The sequence below is a fragment of the Nanorana parkeri genome, unplaced genomic scaffold (assembly GCF_000935625.1).
Source record: "Nanorana parkeri isolate BGI_ZX_2015 unplaced genomic scaffold, ASM93562v1 scaffold2545, whole genome shotgun sequence".
Classification (NCBI taxonomy): Eukaryota; Metazoa; Chordata; class Amphibia; order Anura; family Dicroglossidae; genus Nanorana; species Nanorana parkeri.
The window spans coordinates 43,130-61,806 of record NW_017308813.1 but is presented as its reverse complement, the minus strand read 5'-3'; the positions used below and the strand labels follow the sequence as shown (position 1 = coordinate 61,806).

The 18,677-nt window shown below is 45.9% G+C and overlaps 1 protein-coding gene across 1 annotated transcript; it reads left to right on the top strand.

Annotated features, from left to right (window-relative positions):
* The first annotated feature begins 2,058 nt into the window (after nt 1-2,058).
* On the top strand, nt 2,059-8,824 carry LOC108801881 (IgGFc-binding protein-like). Its single transcript, XM_018573791.1, has 6 exons — nt 2,059-2,388; nt 2,673-3,240; nt 4,347-4,942; nt 5,913-6,486; nt 7,108-7,224; nt 8,808-8,824. Exons 1-6 carry the CDS (start codon nt 2,059-2,061, stop codon nt 8,822-8,824), a joined length of 2,202 nt encoding a protein of 733 aa, XP_018429293.1.
* Nucleotides 8,825-18,677: the final 9,853 nt, after the last annotated feature.

Here is an 18,677-nt window from a genome sequence, read left to right as displayed (position 1 = left end):
TCAGGGAGGAAGATATAGTTATCTTTGCAGGGAGCCTATTGTGTGGGGGAAGCAGTCCAGACTTAGTGGTGCCAGCAGGACATAGCAAGCAGTAGATACATGCAAAAACTTTTGAAACAGGCTTAAACTTACCCGTGTCTCCGCCGCGCGCTCCCGCCCGAGCATCTGAAAATTTCTCGGGCGGCCGCAAAGGATCTTGGGGTGGGCGCATGCGCAGTTCAGATGTTCGGCCGGGAGACGAGGAAAGACACAAGGTAAGTCTACGGAGCAGCATGCACCCGCACAGACTCCGTGGGACATCAGAGAAGAGGAGGACAGAGAAGTCAGCGCTGGATCGGAGACCTGCAGCAGCGCTGGAGGGACAGCTAATAACAGTATGGAAGAAGATGAACAGATTAAGAGCCATCATTTAAGGTAAGTCACTACACTAACATGGGGGGAGGGTAAAAAAAACCCATTAATGTCACCTTATGTATGGTAACAATAGGGGATTGCCTAAGTTTATTAGCAGCTGTGACGATAGTGGGGTTGAAGATGTAGTGGTCCTAAAAAGGACGGGGGGGGGATTCACTGTGAATACAAGTGGCAGTACACGGTTGCACCACAATGCAATTCACATTAATAATGATTCCACTGAAAAGCACAGTAAATACAGGGTGGGATACACTGCACTCTCTGCAGCCCACCACACTGCAAATAACTGTACTGTAGCAGAGGAAGCATGCAGTAGGGAAAATAGCAATGCATAACTCTGTGCTAACACACTACTGGCACTGTACAAATAGTACAAACTGTCTCTCCATCACAAAGCTTTCAGCTGTTTCTTGATAACTCCAACGCGCACTGACAAAAGGACACCGGGACAGCTGAATTGTATAGGAAGTGGCGGGCACATCTTCAAAGCCTTGTTATTGGCCATAATTCTTCACCAGACTAGAGATCACAGGTCAGGCCAAGCATTAAAGGAGAACTATGAGGGGGGGTGCTTTTCACTCACCTCATAGTTCTAGCCGACCTGTGACAATGAGACTGTCACAGGTCGGCTCAGTAGATCGGGAGGCAAGCGAACACATACTGGGTTCGCTCACCTCTCGATCCTGTCACGGCTCTCTGCCGTGACAGGGGAGGGGCTGGATTCGCCTCTCCCTGCTCCGATCCGCCAGCGCTGACTGGCGAAACGGACGGGGGAGGCGGAGGGGGCGGGTACAGCTGGCTCTGCCTCTAGATAGGCAGAGCCAGCTGTCACTCACGACATCGATGTCGGGATCCGCTCCGGCATCTCAGTATACCGCGAGCTGTATCTTACGGTATACTGAGCCTAGGGTGACGGGAGGACGCTAGTTTGTGTCCTCCCGTTACCCTAAGGAGAACTATGGGGAAAAGCCCTGACCCCATAGTTCTCCTTTAAGGAGTCCACATTTGTCGCCTGGGCAAACTTGCCCATAAGTTTGTCCTTTGGGTGTAGGAGAACATGCAGAGTTCATTACGAGCCCAACTTGGTGGCAAACACTAACCTTGTCCCTAGTTCTGGCCTGAAGTGCCTAATTCAAGCTGAAGCAACCATGAGCCTGTTTCCTTTTTGTTCTGCAAGCTGAGGGCTTTTAAGTAAAAGTGATCCTGTTGGCTACAGAGCTCTTTTACAGCATGAAAATGCTATGGTAAGGAATTTGTTAGTTAAAAAAGAAAATATTATTCATGAACCTTTAAACATTCTATATATCATTTTACATTTATATATATTAATTATATGAATATAATTTTAATGTGTATATATACTTTTTAAATATTTCAGTTCTACCATGTACCGCAAACAGTCATTACGAGTTCTGCGGCAATGCCTGTCCAGCCACATGCATCGATCGCACTGCCCCATCCCGGTGCACTGAAGATTGCGTGGAGACCTGTCAGTGTAACGATGGCTTTGTTCTTAGTGGTGATAAGTGCGTTCCTACTTCTAGCTGTGGATGCTCCTACAATGGTGTCTACTACCAGGCCAATCAAGAGTTTTGGGGCGACGAAAACTGCCGTGTGCTCTGCCGGTGTGACCCAGTCGTTGGCATGGTGGTTTGCAAGGAGAGCAGCTGTAAGGCTGGTGAGCAGTGCGTGGTCAGGAATGGAGTCCGCGTATGTCAACCCTTAAGCTTCTCCACTTGCACAGGTTCTGGAGATCCTCACTACACAACCTTCGATGGCAAAAGATATGACTTCATGGGTACCTGTATATACCAACTTGTGAACTCCAGTAGCCCTTCACTGACCTATTTTAATGTCAAAGTCCAGAACAACAATCGAGGTGGGGACAAAGCTGTGTCCTATACTAAAACTGTGACCTTGGAAGTTTATGATACCATCTTCACGTTAAGCATGGACTATCCAGGTCAAATATTGGTATGTATCTATGTTTTAAATAAATGAGTCATGAATGGATGGATGATGAATGATAGATGGAGGCTGGCAGGATGGATGGATGGATGAACAATAGCTTGATGGATGGAGGATAGCTGAATGGATGGATGGAAGATGGATTAATAGTTGGAAAGATGAATGGGTGGATGGATGGCTCACAAAGGATAGATAGATAGATAGATAGATAGATAGATAGATAGATAGATAGATAGATAGACTGTATCTATACAGAAATTACTTATTCGCTAAATGTTTCTTGATTTTAGGTTAATGGCGTTGTCACCTCTCTGCCATTCTACTTCCAAATCAACAAAGTGGTGGCATACACCAATGGTGGACAGGGCATTTTAAAAACAGATTTTTACGTCACAGTTACTTATGATTGGGACAGCTATGTGGCGGTCACCATACCTAGCACTTATACCAATGCTGTTGAAGGCTTGTGTGGCAACAACAACAAGAACCCCAACGATGACTTTAACATGAAGGATGGAAAACCAGCAGCAAATGCAGTTGCTTTTGGTAACAGCTGGAAAGTCGGTGACGTTCCTGGTTGTAGCCCTGAGTGTACTGAAAGTTGCCCTCTTTGTACAGAAGCACAAAAGCAAGCCTACAAGGGTGACAATTACTGTGGACTGATCATCAAGTCCAATGGGCCTTTTGCTCTGTGTCGCTCAGTCATTGACCCAACACCTTATTTCAATGACTGCATTTTTGATGCCTGCCAATACAAGGGACACCCGTTCACATTCTGTAAAGCCATTGGGCTCTATGTGGCCGCATGCCAAGCTGCTGGTGTGAAAATTCAGGAATGGAGGAAACCAACTTTCTGCAGTAAGTAATCATTGAGTTTTCATTTACAGCAAATGTGAAGACAATTCTGAAATTAAGGGAAAATTGTACCATTAAGTTTTACGCCATGTTCCATGCTACACCAATGCACCCGGTGTAACATGAAACATGTTTACATCGCAACCCCCCCCCCCCAAACCTTTTTAAAACTCCCCCCACACTTACCTGAATTGCAGGGTTCTTCTCCTTGCAGGCTACTGCTGTTTTTTGAAAATGGCATGGCTCCATTGAAAGATCCATTGACAGCCACCACACTTGTATTCCATTGACGCTCCCTCCTGAATGTCCATAATTCAGTATGGACAGGGACGGGAGAGATAATCTTCACTGGTTGCAATGCTTTACTGGCTCCGAAGCCAAATAATTTTTATAAAAATTATTAGTTTAAAGAAAATTTGTCCCAAGGCACAACTTTTAGTAAGGTCAAATGTCAGCAAAACAGAAAAATACACGGCTGAAACAAATATATATATATATACAAAAATTTAGATGAAGGTACAAACTGTTCCCCACTGCATAAGCCTTTATTTAAATTCAAAGTAAAAGCAGTGAAGCGCAGCAAAAAACTCTCCTCAATGGGAAATCCTCTTAGGCATACTGCAGGATGCTGCCCCAAAAAAAGCCTGGAAAGCTGTGGGATCTTGGAAGAGAAGACAGAGTGGGCGCCTTTACTGGTGCAGGTCAAATTTATTTTCAGTGGTCATATAAAAACATAGATAGTACTTTGGAGCCCTTAGGTTTTCCCTTTGATGCATTTTATGGGAAGTCTTATGCAAGGAGAAACACTTTGGGCCCACATATGTTTTTTTAAATACATATATACAATATATATATACATAGTCTACTGGACTAATACGGCTTACCCATTTATGTTGCACTATATATATACACACACACACGTTATAATAAGGTAAAATGAAAGCCACCTCACATTTTCACACTTTGTCGACTTGGTTACAAAGAGGTGCTTAATGTCAAATTGAGCTACCAATTACTGACAACATGTAATAGGTTTTCTGGGTGCTTCTGCTGTAGTTTGGACTTATCAGTGCGAAAACACTCATTTGGTAAACTCCATTTTCTCTTAGGTTTGTCCTGCCCTGTAAACACTCACTACGAACTGTGTGGAAATGCCTGCCCAGTCACATGTTATGGGCTCTCTTCACCGACTGGCTGTGACTCTCCTTGTAAGGAAGGCTGTTATTGTAACAATGGGTTCATTCTAAGTGGTCGCAAGTGTGTGCCCATCCGTGACTGTGGCTGTGTCTACCAGGATAAGTATTACCAGAAAAATGAGGTCTTCTACCCACAGGGTCAGTGCAAACAGAGGTGCCGGTGTGGGGACGATGGCATTGTTATTTGCGTGTCAGATGTTTGCGGACCCGAGGAAGAATGCAAACTTGTCAATGGAGCTTGGGGATGCCAACCCAAGGGGTACAGCATATGTGATGGCGAAGGAGAGCCACATTATACCACCTTTGATGGTCTAAGATTTGACTTCCAAGGCACTTGCACATATTTCTTTGCAAAGGTTGTGGTTGAAGATTCCCGACTTGTAACCTTTTCCGTGGTTGTAGAGAATGAGAGCTATGGCGATGGTACAGTGGCCGTGACAAGACTGGTGGTGGTGTATGTGTATGGCTACAAGATTGCCATCGAGCGAGATATGAGATCTAAAGTAAAGGTAGGTGTTTTCTACAATCATAATTTGGTTTTCATTTGCACTTATACATTTAATTTTTTAACTTGAAACTTCAAAATAAAGTTCCTATAACCTGCGGTGCAGTGCACTTCTTCTGCTCCTCTCCATGCCAGGGTCTTGTCTCCTGGCAGGGAGATGGAGGGAGATGAACTGCAAAAAAAACTATTGGGATGTACTGTACAGTGGAGGCCAGGGGAAGAAGACATCAACCACAGAGTCCGGGCTCATTGGTACTTGGTATGTTTTCCTCTGTGCATGGGGAGGGAGGGATCGATGAGGTTATCCTAAGGGGGCCAAAATGAGACAGTGCACTTATGCTTTCGGTAATACCCTTAATCAAACAATTTATCTTCTTCTATCTTCGTCTATAGGAAGCTTTTTATTTTTCTTTGTCTGAACAGACTGTGTTACGTTGCTCACTACTACCAGGCTCCCTCTTATGGCCAAATAGGGAGCATCATCGGAGAGAGCCAGATGGGAGTTTCCTGTTTCTGAGTGATGATGTCACCCTACTCACTATATACTGTATAAACCAGTCCCAGTGCCCAGTGCATTTTTCCGCCCTCACCCTGCAGCGCCCTCAGGCGGCCTCCTGACTTGCCTTGCGGTAGCGCCGGGCCTGCTCAGTCCTTGCGTGGTCTTACCTGCTAGCACATTCCAGCTGCTCTGAGTAGTCTGATTCGGTGTATGATCCAAACCTGGCTGATGTTCTCACCTGGTTCCTGCTCCTGGCTTTTTACTGACAACGATAGTCTCCGTGTTCCTGACCTGACTTATACGACTACCCACTACCCTGACCTTGGCTTGTTCCTGTTTATGATTTTTGCTTGCTCCTGTGGACACTTTTCTTATTCAAATATTTTTTAACTATTACCTTATGCTTGTCTGGATTTCAATGTGCTCAATACAGCTTTCAAAGGATTACCTTAATGAAAACCTCTTCTTTTCACAGGTCAATGGGGAGCTTATCACATTGCCATTGAGTCTTGAAGATGACAGTATTGTCATTAATCAGGAAGGAGTCAATGTTGTCCTACAAACAGACTTTGGCTTGAAGATTTTCTACGACGCAATCTATCATGTCATCCTCAGTATTCCCAGCTCATACAGTGGCAAGATGGGAGGCCTCTGTGGCAATTTCAATGGTAATGATAAAGATGAATTCCAGCTTCCCAACGGGCAGGTTGTTAAAAAAGTGAATGATTTTGGTGCTTCGTGGAAAGTCAGCATCGCTGGTGCTAAGTGCAGCGATGGCTGTGAAGAAGGTACATGCCCAGTATGTACTGATGCCAAGTTGCAGATATACAAGGCAAAGTCCTCTTGCGGCATAATTACCGACCCAGCAGGACCGTTCAAGTCATGTCACTCCACGGTCAATCCAAATGACTATTTCGGCTATTGTACCTATGATGCTTGTGCTGTTGACGGCAAGGACAACATCGTGTGCAAGAGTATTCAGGCCTATGTCGCTGCTTGTCATACCTTTGGTGTTACTATCAGCTCTTGGAGAACCGCTGCATTCTGTCGTAAGTAAAAAGAAAGGAAAATATTTTATTGGGGTCTAGAATAAACAGAGGATTAAAGAAACAATAAGTTACAACTGATTAGAGGTTTGTTCTGATTCACATGCTAAACTGATACTCTCTTTGAGCTAACCATAGCCATCTTGTTTAACACGCGGATATAGAAAAAAAACAAAAAACCTTGAATTAAACTGTCACAGGTCGGCTCAGTAGATCAGGAGGTGAGCGAACACATACCGGCGCTCGCTCACTTCTCGATCTATCCCTGCAGAGAGCCGTGACTGTCACTCATGGCTCCCTGCAGGGATTCCCCCCCCTCCCCTGTCCGATCCTCCGGCGCTGACTAACGAAATGGACGGGGGAGGGGTTTGGCACAGCTGTCTCTGCGTCTGTGGATAGGCAGAGCCAGCTGTCAATCCTGCAGCTGGGTGGTTCCAGACATAATTGTTGGGATCTGTCCCGGCTGTGGCATCTCAGTATACCGCGAGCTGTAGCTCCCTATATACTGAGCTTTGGGTGACGGGAGGACGCTAGTTTGTGTTCTCCCGTGACCCTTGGGAGAACTATGGGGAAAAGCCCTGACCCCATAGTTCTCCTTTTAAGTATTTTTTTTTTCTTTTGCAGCCTTCTTCTGTCCGGCCAACAGCCATTATGAACTTTGCACCAGAACTTGTGATAACACTTGCTCCAGTCTCACAGCATCAACAAAATGTACATATAGATGCTTTGAAGGCTGCGAATGTAATGCTGGGTTCGTCCTGGATGGAGATACTTGTGTTACAGTTGACAAGTGTGGATGTGTATTCAATGGAAGATACATGAGTGTAAGTAATGATTTTTGTTCCCTTTTATTGTGCTACTCCATCATATGTAAACTATATGGCCACATTTTTGGTGGACACCTAACCATCAAACCTGCTTATATGGTATGGCAAAAACTATGATGACACACCTTTAAATGATAGAGTTCAGGTGTTTCCAATAAAAACACATTGGGGATGAACTTGGACACTGATTGCAAGCCAAGTCTACTCATCCAGCATCAGTACCTGACCTCCCATATGCTTATTTGGCTGAAAATTACAAATTTCCACGGACACGCTCCAAAATTTTGTAAAAAGTGGGGGCTGTTCCATAATAATGTTTATGGATTTTAATGGAATGTCCAACAAGCTCATATACTGTAGGCACGATAGTCAGGTGTCCACAATCTTTTGGTCATAAAGTGTATGTTTTATCTATTGTAGGTGGAAGGATCCTATGGGAAGAGTTTTCTTTTAGCATTTTTATAACTGTGAATAGAGTCACTTCTTCAAATTGAGAAGAGCCAACAGAGCAAGTTGAGGCAACTTACATCGACGTTACAGCAGTAGCTGTTCCCTGTATCTCAAACTAGGAGACAATAACATGCAAGTGGTTTTCAGTTGGAATCACTTTGGACTCCTACAACATAATTTAAACCTGTGGCCAGGCAAAGTGAGGTTTAGGTAGAAACACACCCAGCCCTTTACTGAAGTCATCTACTGAGCTGGTAAGAATTAGCTCCAGTGGAAAACAGTTCCACATTTTTCCAGCTCCTACAGTGAATAAATCCTTACTGAATGCAGAAATTGAACATTTGTCCTCCTTTATATAGCGCCAACAATTTTTACGCAGCGCTTTACACAGCGCACGTTCACTTCTGTCCCTGCCCTCAAGGAGCTTACAATCTGAGGTCCCCATCTCACATGCATACAGGGCCAATTTAGACCGGAGCCAATTAAAGGAGAACTATGAGGTGAGTGCTTTTCACTCACCTCATAGTTCTAGCCGACCTCACTAGATCGGGAAGTGAGCGAACACATACCGGCGTTCGCTTACTTCTCGATCCTGTCACTGCAGAGAGCCGTGACAGGGGAGGGACTGGATTCCCCCCTGCCCACTCCGATCCTCCAGCGCTGACTGGCAGAACGGACAGGGGAGGGGGCGGGTACAGCTGGCTCTGCCTCTAGATAGGCAGAGTCAGCTGTCACTCACACAGCTGGGCGGATCCCATCATCTAAGTCGGGATCCGCTCCAGGTGCGGCGTCTCAGTATACCGCAAGCTGTAGCTCCCTATACAGTATACTGAGCTTTGGGTGACGGAAGGACGCTAATTTGTGTCCTCCCGTTACCCTTAGAAGAACTATGGGGAAAAGCCCTAACTCCATAGTTCACCTTTAAGCTACCAGCATGTCTTTGGAGTGCCCGGAGGAAGCCCACGCAAGCACAGGGAGAACATGCAAACTCCTTGTAGATAGTGACCCGGGTATCATATTCATCCCTCTTTTCTTTTCTCTTCTCAGATTATGTGTTCAGTTAATATACCCTCACAGTTAAGATGCTCTTTGACCTTTTAATCTAGTTGCCCTCTCTGCCCAATTTTCAATAACACAACATTCTTTTTGGTAGCTGCTGCCTGAAACTGAGCTGCAAATTTACAGCCACATTAAACTCAGGAGTTAAATCTCAAATACCTTTACTATTACCAAAAATATGAATGTTTTGTGTATCACTCGGCTGTAGATCCCCCCCCCCCGGGATGGACTACAATCTCAATACAAAGTAATAAACTAAACATGAGGTTGTAGTCCATAATGGGATTGAGCTTGGATCGGTGACTACTTTACAACACACACAGGGATCATGGGGAACAGACGTAGCCCCCCCCTCCAGAAGGAAGGACGGTGTCAGCACCAATTCAGAGATGATTGGAGGATCTACAGCCGAGTGATACACAAATAAGATACATTGTTGTTCATAGTTAAGGTACATGAATGCATTTTTAAGACTTCTGAGTTTAGTGTCACTTTAAGATAAGGTTTTCCTAATGCTTTGGACCAGGACAGATTATGCCCCTTTTTCTGGGGTGTATGCAATTTTTTTAATACAAGAAAGTATCTTGCTTGCTCTAAAAGCTGCAAATTAGCATTAAGTGCTGTTACGTCTTTGATCTAAGAGGGCACGTGGGTTGTTCTCTGTTTTATTTGTCAAAGGTTGCAGAGACCTGTTGGTGTAATTTGGCTGAACTTTCTTTTGCATTTAGGATGGAGAGTCCTTTATCACTGCTGACTGCAGTCTACAATGCAGGTGCCAAGCTGGTGGCGTGACCTGCACAGCCATGTCATGCAGAGACAATCAACGTTGTGGTGTGGTGAACGGCGTGCGGGGCTGCTACAATATGGAGGGTGAATGCACATTCAGCCCACAGACGTTTGTCACATTTGATGGGCTCTCAGGTGGACCTATTGGAAATGTTCCTGTGGAGGTGATATCTTTAAGTAACAGGGATTCAGACGAATGGTTCAGAGTTTTTGCTGACATTCAGAGCTGCTCAGGAGTACCAGCATCGGTCGCCAGGCTTCATATTTTCCTCCGTGGAGGCCTAGTGACCTTCTCTAAGAACAAGGAAGTCTGGGTAAGTCACTTGTATCTAAGTGTGAAACATGAATGGAAGCTCTTTTTTTTACCAGCTATTTCCCTTTTAAACCATCTGCTTCTTAAAGGAGAACTATGGGCTTAAGGCTTTTCCCCATAGTTCTCCTTAGGGTAACGGGAGGACACAAACTAGCGTCCTCCCGTTACCCTAACCTCAGTATATAGGGAGCTGTAGCTCGCGGTATACTGAGACGCCGCAGCTGAAGCAGATCCCGACAATTATGTCTGGATCCGCCCAGCTGCGTGAGTGACAGCTGGCTCTGCCTATCTAGAGGCAGAGCCAGCTGTACCCGCCCCCTCCCCCATCCGATCCGCCAGTCAACGCTGGCGGATCGTAGCGGGGAGGGGGGGAATCCAGCACCTCCCCTGTCACGGCAGAGAGCTGGGACAGGGTCGAGAGGTGAGCGAACGCCGGTATGTGTTCTCTCATTTCCCGATCTACTGAGCCGACCTGTGACAGTCTCATTGCCACAGGTTAGGCTAGAACTATGAGGTGAGTGAAAAGCAGTCACCTCATAGTTCTCCTTTAAGAACCGAATACCTGTAGGTTGCTTAAAGCAGTGGTTCTCAACCTGTGTATCCTCAAGACCCACATTTGTCCTCGGTCATTAAGTCACGACCCAAGTCCCACTGCACTGGAATGCAAAGTATTGTGGCACCACGCGTTCCAGTGCAGGCGATCGAACTGTGGGCGGGAAGTGCACTTGGGGTGCCATTCAAATGAATGGCAACGCACCTCCCGCACCAGAACGCAGTAGGTAAATTTCATGGTACAGTGCATTAGTTGCACAGGACTGTGCGAGTAACGTACTGTACTAGTGTGAACGGGCCCTCAAAAACACTGAAAGGCACAACCACAGACGCAATCTCACACACACCTATACACTCCCCCAAAAATGTATTTTTTAAAAATTTTTTAGGATTCACCCAGTGAAAACCTTATGAAAACTGTAGCGGATCTTCACCCTGGGTCCAGTGTCAGCTGCTGTGCTCTGGCGGAGCTCCATCCATATGTGCATTGCTTGTACAGGTCCCCTGTGCACCCTCTAGAGGTGCCGGGACCAAAAATGTGACATCACTCCAGCCCAGGCACCTCTACAGGGCACGCAAGGGAACTGTAAACAATGCACGCATGGATGGATGGAGCTTCCTCACAGCCATACCTCCAGCCCACCCCACCTCGAGCTGACACTCGGCACCAGGCAGAACATTTTTAATGGCTACTCAGCACGAGAACTGACAGTGCTGCACTAGTTGGGCTAAGGAGCCTCTCATGTACTGGAGTGGAAGGCATACCGCTGGCCACTGAAAACGGGGTTTCGACCCACCAGTTGAGAACCACAAGCTTAAAGTATAACTCCAGCAAAAACTTTTTAAAACTTATTTTGGAAGAGGTGGAAGGATTAAACCATTTTCAGTTTTTTTTTTCTTCTTAAAGCTTTTCATACATACACCTTTTTAATCCTAAAATAGAGTTTATCAATCGAATTACATTCATTTAGCCATGAAATAGCCCCTGAAACACACTGTTTTTTATGCATAAAGCAAACCTTGCAATAAGTTGTTCCAAATATATTTCATGGACACTATCTTCCAAAATGTTAAGCCACTTTTGATGGTAACTTTGGTCCATCAGCTGCCTTACAGCCTGGTCTACCAAAGCCTGTGCCAATTCCTTTTCCTTTTAGATGAACCCATCTTGGTATTGAATCCAGAGCCACCACTCAGGTTTTAATCGCTGTCTGTATTCCCTCTGGGGAGTTTTCCTTTCACGTCCTATCTCCAGAGACAGGGATACCCCTCAATTTCTTTCCAGGTGATAAAGAAGGTGCACAGGACTAAAAGTAAGATTAGATGACTCCAATGGGGACCCAGACAGCAATAAGAACCTAGCAGAGCTTCTAACTCTTCCCAGTCTATCTGCTCTATTTAAATGGGGAGAAAATATTTCTGGGTTTCTACTTTAAAGGAGAACTATGGGGTTAAGTCTTTTCCCCATAGTTCTCCTTAGGGTAACGGGAGTACACAAACTAGCACCCTCCCGTCACCCTAGGCTCAGTATACAGCGAGCTGTAGCGAGCTGTATACTGAGACGCCACAGTATACCGCGATCAGCTGCTCGCGGTATACTGAGACGCCGCAGCTGAAGCGGATCCCGACAATTGTGCCGGGATCCGCCCAGCTGCGTGAGTGACAGCTGGCTCTGCCTATCTAGAGGCAGAGCCAGCTGTACCTGCCCCCTCCCCCGTCCGTTCCGCCAGTCAGTGCTGGCGGATCGGAGCGGGGAGGGGGGAATCCAGCCCCTCCCCTGTCACGGCAGAGAGCCGTGACAGGATCGAGAGGTGAGCGAACGCCGGTATATGTTCGCTCACCTCCCGATCTACTGAGCCGACCTGTGACAGTCTCATTGCCACAGGTCGGCTAGAACTATGAGGTGAGTGAAAAGCACCCCCCTCATAGTTCTCCTTTAAGCCAACTACACTGATTTACCAATTATACATTAATGAGAATGTACGTTTTTCTAATCAAATTTGCATTTGTTTTCCTGAAATAAATTGATTTATTTGTGTACTTTCTAGTAGCTATTGGAAAATGTTTCCACACACATGGGGCAGTTATTCAATATTCAATGGGCTGATGGTCACTGCCACAAGCCACATTGCCACAAGCCATTGAAGTCCTGGCAATATTCCCTCCCAACCCTATTAGATGGAGAAAAATGTAGCTGTTATATCTTTGCTGTGACATTTTCACCTTGCATTTTCTAGGTGAATGGACGTCCAGATGTTTTCCCCATCACTTTCGGTATTCTCTCAGCTTCTGCCCAGGTCAGCTCAGTTTCCATCCAGATTGGCGTAAACGTGAAAATTGAGTTGAAAACTATAGGCAGCCTCTCAATCCGTGTGTTAGACGCCCTGTTGGGGTTGGTGTGCGGGGCGTGCGGAAACTTCAACGGTAACAGTTCCGATGACCTCAGATCCCCGGCTGGAGGCGTGGTCACTAACGTAGATTTCATAAAATCCTGGACATCCCGTTATCTCAACAGCTGGTGAGTTAAACTGGGTGAACTCTACTTTTTCTAAAAATAATTTGAAGCTGTCCATGTTCAAAAGTATAAAATCACCAGTTCAGCATTTGTGGTTTTTTTTTTAAATTGACCTTTTATTAGGTAGATTTTAGATTCTAGCACTTATTAAGAATTCCATGTGCACAATGTATTGAATTTATAGCGTTTAAAAAATGGAGAAGAATTTAAAAAAATAATGCAGGATACTATGTATACTAAAGTTAAGAGAAAACTACTTAAAGGAGAACTATGAGATGAGTGATTTCCACTCACCTCATAGTTCTAGCCGACCTGTGACAATGAGACTGTCACAGGTCGGCTCAGTAGATCGGGAGGTGAGCGAACACATACCGGCGTTCGCTCACCTCTCGATCCTGTCACGGCTCTCTGCCGTGACAGGGGAGGGGCTAGATTCCCCTCTCCCTGCTCCGATCCTCCAGCGCTGACTGGCGGAACGGACGTGGGAGGGGGCGGGTACTGCTGGCTCTGCCTCTAGATAGGCAGAACCAGCTGTCACTCACGCAGCTGGGCGGATCCCGTCATCTACGTCGGGATCCGCTCTGGCTGCGGCGTCTCAGTATACCGCGAGCTGTAGCTCCCTATATACTGAGCTTAGGGTGACGGGAGTAGTGATGAGCCGAACACCCCCGTGTTCGGTTCTAACTCGAACTTTTGAACATGGAAAAAGTTCTAACTCGAACTTAGAACTCAATGCAAGTCTATGGGGGTAGAACTCAGAAATTTAAATGTCCCCATTTTGAAGCCTTATATGCAATTTATTGGCCATAAAAAGTGTATGGGGATCCGGGTACTGCCCTGGGGGACATGTATCAATGAAAAAAACACTTTTAAAAAATACAATTTTTAAAGGAGCAGTGATTTAACATCACTTAAAATGAAACATTAAAAATTAAAAATTCCTTTAAATATTTATAACTCTCTATCTATCTGCTGACTGTAACTAACTATACTACAACCCTCTCTCTCTATCTCCTACAGCACACTACATGGGGCCGCGGTGTCAGCAGCCTTATATAGTGTGCTGCAGGGACTTAGCTGTGAGACATGATTGGGCAGAGTCATCGTGACTCTGCCCAATCATGGCTCTACATTTGTACTGAGCCCTGATTGGCACAGCCTTGCACCTGACCCGCAGTCAGGTGCAGGACTGTAGCCAATTACCGTTTTCGGACGGCGCAGTGCATTGTGGGATGTGCCGGGGTCGAACAGACCGCGGACATCCCATAATGTTCTGCGTTCGGCGAACGCTAGAACATGCAATGTTCGAGTCGAACCTAAGGTCGACTCGAATTTGCAGCCCATCCTTAGACGGGAGGACGCTAGTTTGTGTCCTCCCGTTACCCTAAGGAGAACTATGGGGAAAAACACTGACCCCATAGCTCTCCTTTTAATAAGACCTTTCCATCTTCTTCTCTAAGACTTCATTCACACCTTTTATATCAAACACTCCACCTTAGAAGGGGCAATCCTAAACAGGACCCACACCGACCTAATTTATATATGTGTATGTATTTTGTGTATGTATTGTATATGTAATATGTATTTTGTATCTGTATTGGTGAGTGACTGACCCTAATTTGTAGCTGGGTTATGGAGAGGAGGAGTATGTCTGGACACTATTAGCTGTGACCAGCTCGACACAAGTCCTACCCAACTGTAAACTAATGAAGAGATGTGTAGCCAATTGATATAAACCAGGGGTTCTCGATCTGTGTAACCCACATTTGTCCTTAAAGTGACATTAAACCCTCAGATTTTTTAACATAAACCAATACTGTAATCAGAGGTGCATCTACCGCAAGGCAAACTAGGCACTTGCCTAGGGTGGCACTTTCCAGGGGGGCAGCAGAAAACACAGCCCCAAACCAATGAGGGGGCCAGACTTGTCTTTGGGCATACTGGGCACTTGCCCAGTTGGCCGAGGCTGGGTGGCACAGAATCATGCAGCTGTGGCTGCCCAATGAGGCACCACGGAGGCGGACATCGCTGACAGGTAAGAGGTGTGCAGCGCATCTGAGACCCTGCAGAGCCCACTATAGAGAGTCTATGGTGGGCTCTGCAGGGTCACTCTCAGGTGGGCCGTTTGGTATATCAGGTGGGCTCTGCAAGTGGCATAACTAGCAATCACGGGGCCCCATACAAAATGTTGCTATGGGGCCCTGTGATTTCTAGTTACGCCCCTGGTTGCGACCCCCCCAGTTGAAAACCACAGATGGAAACCACAGATATAAACAACACTACAGCACCCATAAAGGGTAGGTGCTTCTACATTATTTAGTTCTATGTAAAAATATAGACAAGTATCTCATTTATAATACACACTATTATATTGAGTGATGTACACTAAATTATTATAGCTAGTTAATTATTTTTAGAATTGTTTTCAGGACCTTAGATAAAAGAATTTAGATAGACAACTCATCATTGTTTTTATCTCTTGTAGCTTGGTATGAAACCACACGACTAGATCTGACGGATTTAGCATTCAAACTACAACGGACGCGCCTAAGAGGACGCAAAGTGGATTCACGCAAAATGTGCTTTTACCAGATTAAGTGAATGATTTGCTTTCGGGATAATTATCTGCATTTAAATGAAGACTTCTGTACTTACCGTATTTTTCGCTCCATAAGACGCACTTTTTTTCCCCCCAAAAGGAGGGGGGAAAAGTGCCTGCGTCTTATGGAGCGAATCCCGACGCCCGAGACATGCAGTTTCGGGCGCCGGGTGAATAGTAGGAGCCACTGCTCGTTTAATACGAGTGATCTAACGAGATCACTCGTATTAAAGCCGAGCAGCGGCGGCGGCGCTCGAGTTCAGCAGCAGGAGCCACTGCTCGTTTAATACGAGTGATCTAATGAGATCACTCGTATTAAAACCGAGCAGCGGCGACGATGGAGATAACCATAGAGCAGACGAAGAATGGACGTTCTTCGCCTGCTCTGTGTCATCACTGAGATCGTGGCGCTGTCTCAGCGGTGACTAACTGCAGCTTCTGTCATAGAAGCTGTCAAAGAAGCTACGGTCTCGAGTGCTCCATAAGGCACGCCGGACCTCCCTGCGTCCTGTGGTCCTGTGCGTCTTATGGACCGCAAAATACGGTATATCAAACACTTCGATTAATGTACTTTGAATGCTGCAGCTGCATCTAAGAATGCTAAACCGCTCAAATATGTAGATATGTTTCAGCAGGAAGTGTGTTTCGTTAAGGTACGGAGTCACTGCCATTGTATCTGGGGGGTTGTCCCAGGCAATCTTTTTGAAAATGAAATAATTCTGTGTTTTGCACCTCCGATGACATTATCTGCTCCAAAATAATAAAGCTTTGAAGAACCTTTTTGAGTTTTTTTTTTTAATTTCCTCATCTTTTTCTCTTGTTACAATATGTGCCTTCAGGGACCCGGAAACCTGGGAGACGTAAAACTGTTGTTTACACTGTGTTTTTTTACCTGTTGGGTCTTACAGAGAATATTTTGGTTTTAATTTTGGATTAAAGTTTTATATTTAATTAAAGAAAAGTTGGCTGCTGTGGCCTTTAAACTCCATATAGGTCTGGCGTGTTTTATTTGGGAACAAGGGAGTGTAAGTGTGGTGGGGGGACAGGCCACGGTAAGCAAGGTTGTTGCAGGTAAGAACGGTATCCCTCTAATATTCCCTTGTCATGCAGTAGAAGTTAAGTGATGTACAGGCAGTCCCCGAGTTATAAACATCCGACTTACATACGTCTCCTACTTACAAACGGAGGCTATTACCGTACAGCTGGGGGTCCCAGGCTGCAGCTGAAGTGTACCGCGCAGCGTTCTAGTAGTTGTAATGCTACCGCGCGCGTGCCAACGAGGAGTGCCCACCTTTTTGGGTCTGGTTCGTAGTACTGTACGTACATTACAGGAAGTTGGCTCGTTAGACATGCAGACGAGGGGTGCCCGACTCTTCTTCCGGGTCACTGTGAGGTTTTTACTGCTGTCTGTATCCTCATGAGAAAGATTTAATCTCACTTCCTGTCCTTGAGACAACAGGAAATGAGAGGAAATCTACCCCTAGGAAGGGACATTCACTCCTGTAAGAGAGCTCATGGGAAAAAGGCGTCTCCACTGAAGCTTTATCACCAATTCTTGTTTCCACGACAGCCCAACATTTTCAAAATCCAATTGTCACAGGGACAGTAAGTGAGCTGAAATCTTCTGAACAGGGGTGCACACAGCAAAACAAATGTTACAGGGGGTTATCCCTTCCCTATGCTATCCAATACTAAAAACAATTTTGGGGGGGCTGGAGTTACACTTAAAAAATGTACCTGTTCCAACTTACATACAAATTCACCTTAAGAACAAACCTACAGAACCTATCTTGTTTGTAACTCGGGGACTGCCTGTACCATGTTAATCTTAGATAGTAGCCTGGAAGTCAAACTATAGACCGGGGGTACTTAAACCTTTGAAAGAAAAGGTCCAGTTCATTGTCATTTAAGCAGTTCTGAAAAAAAACAGTCTGCCAAGCTAAAGACTTGAAGTGGACGTTCAAAATCAGTATATACAGTATGTGCTAATCAGGGGCGTAACTAGAAATCACAGTGCCCCATAGCAAAATTTTGTATGGGGCCCTGTGATTTCTAGTTATGCCCCTTGCAGAGCCCACCTGAGATCTCCGTCGCTGATGGGCCCTGCCGCCTCCTCTGTCGTCTGGCCCTGCCTCCACCCCTGCTGCCGCCCACGGGCCACGCCTCCTCCTCCACTGCTAGGTCCAGCCTGCTCCACTGCCGCTGCTGGCTCTCATCTGAACAGCAGTGCATTCTTGTTCTCAGCCGCCAGTGAAAGCCACCAGCAGAGGATGCCATAGCGACCCAGGCGGCCCGCACGGCATCTGGCCGGGCCCCCCTGTGCCCCGGGCCCCATAGCGGCCGCTATGGTGATTGTTACGCCACTGGTCCTAATGAACCAACTCTATCACCATCCAGACTTGTTTTGCCTTCAGAGTTGTAGGTGGCTTTGCATGTCGTTATTCGTATTTAGGATTTTATTATTTGGGCAATTGGGAGCAAGTGGAGAGATTGGCAGAGAGGGGCGGCAAACACTGAATGGTTGGTGAGGTGGATGAGTCTGGCAGCAGCATTCAGGATAGACTGAAGTGGGGATTGTCTGTTTTAGTGGTAGGCCAACAAGGAGGAGGTTACAAGGGAGTGAACACAGCCAGGGGATGAATGTGGGGAAATAAAAAGCTATCCGCTCTTCCTCAATAACCATTGAGTAAAAGAATCAAGTGTTGTGAATCATACAGCACTCAACGCTGCTCATTGGACAATTTTTTGACAAAGGAGATAATAGGGATTATTTACTAAAGGAGTTAAGAATCTTAATCTGTACATGATCAGATAATTGAAGTGAATATTTACACAATTTATTTGGTGAAGATTCTTAAAGGAGACCTATGGGGTTAAGGCTTTTCCCCATAGTTCTCCTTAGGGTAACGGGAGGACACAAACTAGCGTCCTCCCCTCACCCTAAGTATATAGGGAGCTACAGCTCGCGGTATACTGAGACGCCGCAGCTGAAGCGGATCCCGACAATTATGTCTGGATCCGCCCAGCTGCGTGAGTGACAGCTGGCTCTGCCTATCTAGAGGCAGAGCCAGCTGTACCCGACCCCTCACCCGT